This window comes from Cervus elaphus, chromosome 13 (assembly GCF_910594005.1).
Source record: "Cervus elaphus chromosome 13, mCerEla1.1, whole genome shotgun sequence".
Taxonomy (NCBI): domain Eukaryota; kingdom Metazoa; phylum Chordata; class Mammalia; order Artiodactyla; family Cervidae; genus Cervus; species Cervus elaphus.
In genome coordinates, this window is record NC_057827.1 from 38,000,844 (window position 1) to 38,004,547 (window position 3,704).

The window sequence follows — 3,704 nt, forward strand, 5'->3', positions numbered from 1 at the left end:
TGGGCTGGTCTCCAAGGACACAGAAGCAGGGGTCAGGCTGACATTCAGTGTGAAGGACGAGCCTATTTCCCAATTCAGGTGTGCTCTCACGGCAGCGGGTAATTACACAGAACCCAGGGGGCAGCCTCCATCCTACACATCAAGGCTGTTCTACTCCTGGGCTGAGGAGACAGAGTTAGTGTCCCCCTGTCCTCACAGGACTGACCCTCTCCCTCTGTGTTGCCCACAGTGCTGGTCGTGGTGAAGGTCACACAGGCTAGTGTGGTTGGGAGCAACCGTTTGTGGCTGTGGTTCGTGCAGGACTTGTGACGCTGTCCCTCCTCTTATCAGCTCCATGTATTCCTTTTGCAGAAGTGAGTGACACAAGATCTTCTCTGCATCTCACATCAAAGCTGCACAGATGGTAGATCTTCTCTTATCGAGGTGGAATGTGAGAAGGGCCCAGTGTGAACCAAATGCATCTAAACCTGAGGTTCTCAACTGAAGCTGATTCCTGCCCAGCTCCTTTACAATGCCCTGCCTACCACCCCCACCCACCACATCCCCGCCAACATGACATCTCCCCTGGGGGACATTTGTTCTGCCCGTAGTCCGAGTCCCCGGTAGGGAAGAAGACTCCTTGAAACAATGCAACTTGCAATAGGGGAATTTATTACTGACTCGAGCCAGGGCCTCCCACGCTCACCAAGTGTGTGAGTACAAATGGCCCCAAGCCCCAGTTCTCTCGGGGATTTATTAGGTCAAAATAAGCAGCAGGTAGTTGGCGCAATTGGATTGGTTACACAGTGGGTAGTTGGCGCAAGCTGATTGGTTACACAGTTGCAAGGTAATTTTTGTTGGCCCATCGTGGGACTTTCAGCTTTCCCCTGATAGGTTCCCTTTTTTCTGGCTAGGCATATGTTGATTGGCTGGCTCCAGGAGGCCTGATAATTATGTTACCCCGGGAAACCAGGCCTACTCCTAATCTTGGCTGCCTGCCATGGCATTAGCCGTGACAGCCTCACACATTTAGGAAAGCCTGGAGACACCTTTGGTTCAGAACTTAGAGGAGAGGGGGATGTTGATACTGGCACCTAATGGGGAGAGGACAGGGATGCTCTAAACACCCTGCGATTCAGCTTGTTCCTAGTGATTCTGAAGAGCCCTAAAGATGACTCAGAGTTGATGATGAAGGCCCGGAAGGATCTGCTCTACTTTCTTCTTTAAGGTGGACATAGGGGTCCTGCCACTCCAGGGAACCCCTTTCTCTTCTTTCTCTCCCTGTTGTTCTTCACTGTATCCTCTCTGTCTCTTTCACACACACACCACACACTCACCCCTTTCAAGGCTGCTGGAATGCCTGATGCCGGGAGAAGAGAGAGGAGACACACGCTAGGCCTCGAAGCCAGGTGTTCACTGAGACTTATTGGGAATTCTGTGATCTGCAGGGGCCTTCCTGAGGATTAGGGGCATGATGGGCTTTAAGGGGAAAACCAGAGGCAGATGCAGGGTGAGTGGCACAGAAGACCTGCCGGAGTCCTGCTCTGGTTTCCCCTGAGGCTGGCCCAGGTTCCAGGTTAATTCTCATTCAGGACCTCATCAATCCAGGGCCGGTAATGGGAGATCCGGGTGAAGACAGCGGGGGGCTTTGCATTGGACTGTCCATAGGAGACAATGCCCTGGGCCACCCCAGCACACAGAAGAGGGCCCCCCGAGTCTCCCTGTGGGACAAAGAAGGAAAGGAAGAGAGATAGTGTGAGCTGGGAAACCACCCCTTCCTCCTGGTGGTCCCAACTCTGAGTTGCTCGGACCTGCCATCAGGCTCAGGAACACTGGCTCCTCATGAGGTGATATGTCTCTGATGCTGTTTCCTTTCCTTCCTGGCACCCCCTGACCCTGGACAGCACCCCCTGACCCTGAGCAGACCCTGGTCAGAGACCCCATGGGGCCGAGGGAGGAGGATCTAAAGAGGGGCAGTCCCAGTCCTCAGACCTGAGGTCTCACACTTGGTCACTGGCTGATGCTCCAAACTCATTTCCTTCCAAAGGTGTCTGCACCCTGGACAGTGATTTGTGGGGAAGACCGTAGTCTGAGAATCATGTTAAATGCAGATTTTGTGCTCTGGGGATGGCCCACCCACAGCTGGAGATTGTGGTCAAAAGCAGGGAAGTGGCTCCAGGCCCGGTGCTCCACGATTCTCAGCTCCACCGCTTGCAGAGTGCTGGAGGCTGGTTCCTTCACATCTGTTTTTCCCCAGCCAGCCACCCAGCACATTCTCCTGGGACGGATGAAGCTGAACTGGGGTGGGAGGGAGAGTGTCCCCATGGCCAGGGTCAGACTGGCTTTCTGCTTCAGCTGTGAAGGAAATGGGGGCTGTCAGTGAGGAAATGGGCTTGGGACCGGGTGGGGGCAACCAGGGAGGGACAGGGCAGCTGCTCCACCTGAGAGCCACTTGCAGAGGCTGAGCTGAGGGCTGCTGGTGAGAGGCAGGTTGGGAAGATGTGAGGGTAACGGGACCTGAAGAAGTCCTGGAGAACAGGGAGCGGGGGTGGAAGCCTGGAGAACAGGGAGCAGGTAGGGGGGAAGGAAGCTCTAGAGAACAGGGCATGCGTAGGGGAAGAAGAATTTGCACTTTCAGTAACATGATGAACAGAGAAGTCGAGTCCTGCTAATGGGATTGTAGATATAGAATGGTTTGTTCAAAGGGCGCTGGGGTTTCTAATCTCACGTTAGGAATCAAGCTTGTTTGATTCAAATAGAATATACACAGATGTCAGGATCTGAGGTTTGCCTCTGTTTTACCATCACAACCTTGGGAATTACCATTACCATTCCTTTACTAATGTAGATTGTAGACTCAAATATATTAACATGATTCAAATAACAAAACTCATAACTATGGTAACTGACTTTGCAAGCACATTTGCTATGGTCCCCAGACTTCAGAGTTCTAAAAACCAAACCTATGTCTACTCCTGTGATGGCTTGCATTACATTTGAATTCCCAGCCTGGTAGGTCTCTTACGTAAAGTAAGGCATATTTGGGATTCTGAAAATCGGGAGAGGAGTGTATCTGGGCAGAATCTGATGAGTCAGGAATCTTGAACTTGAAAATCCTCCCAATGCTCCTTTGCAGTAACAGCAGTCCATCCCCTCCTGTCTCAGAGGTTAGTCTTTTCTTGCCTGAAGGATCTGTAATGGATTCCCTGAGGGAGTTACTCAGCAGGTTGTTGATAGGTTGCTTGAGAGAAGAATAAATTAGTCAACAGTGATCATGTTTAAGAAGAGTCTGAATGAACTCCAGGTTCTTCAGTGGGGACTAATGCATGGAAATATGGAGAAGGTCAATGAGGCTTGATCTTGAAGGCTCCATGCATGTTGGAGTTTTCCATGATGGTAAACCTTTCTTAGCAGTCACAGGATGCAATGAACATTCCATTTCCTGAAATCACTGGTCTTGCCTATATAATTCATTTTGTGACTTAGATGAATACCAGACACCTATGCGTGTTTCATGTCCAATGAGAGAGAAGAGAATGAGGTATAGATTATTTGTTCCTTCCGTACTTTAGCTGGAACCCATCTGTGGTTTTCTAATGTTTAATTCACTTGAAAGTTTCCCTTTGCTTCTGACCTTTACTGTGTTACGCATGCATGCTAAGTACTCCAGTCGTGACCTTTTCTTTGCAACTTTATGGGCTGCAGCTTGCCAGGATCCTCTGTCT

At 50.6% G+C, this 3,704-nt stretch overlaps 1 protein-coding gene across 1 annotated transcript; it reads right to left on the reverse strand.

The window, feature by feature from the left end:
• Positions 1 to 1,556: 1,556 nt before the first annotated feature.
• On the reverse strand, positions 1,557 to 2,638 carry LOC122706765 (mast cell protease 2-like). The gene is made up of 3 exons (XM_043922208.1): positions 2,612 to 2,638; positions 2,082 to 2,334; positions 1,557 to 1,702 (listed from the first exon to the last, which is right to left on the reverse strand). The coding sequence occupies exons 1-3, from the start codon at positions 2,621 to 2,623 to the stop codon at positions 1,557 to 1,559; spliced, it is 411 nt and encodes a 136-aa protein (XP_043778143.1). The 5' UTR covers positions 2,624 to 2,638.
• Between the last annotated feature and the right edge of the window lie 1,066 nt (positions 2,639 to 3,704).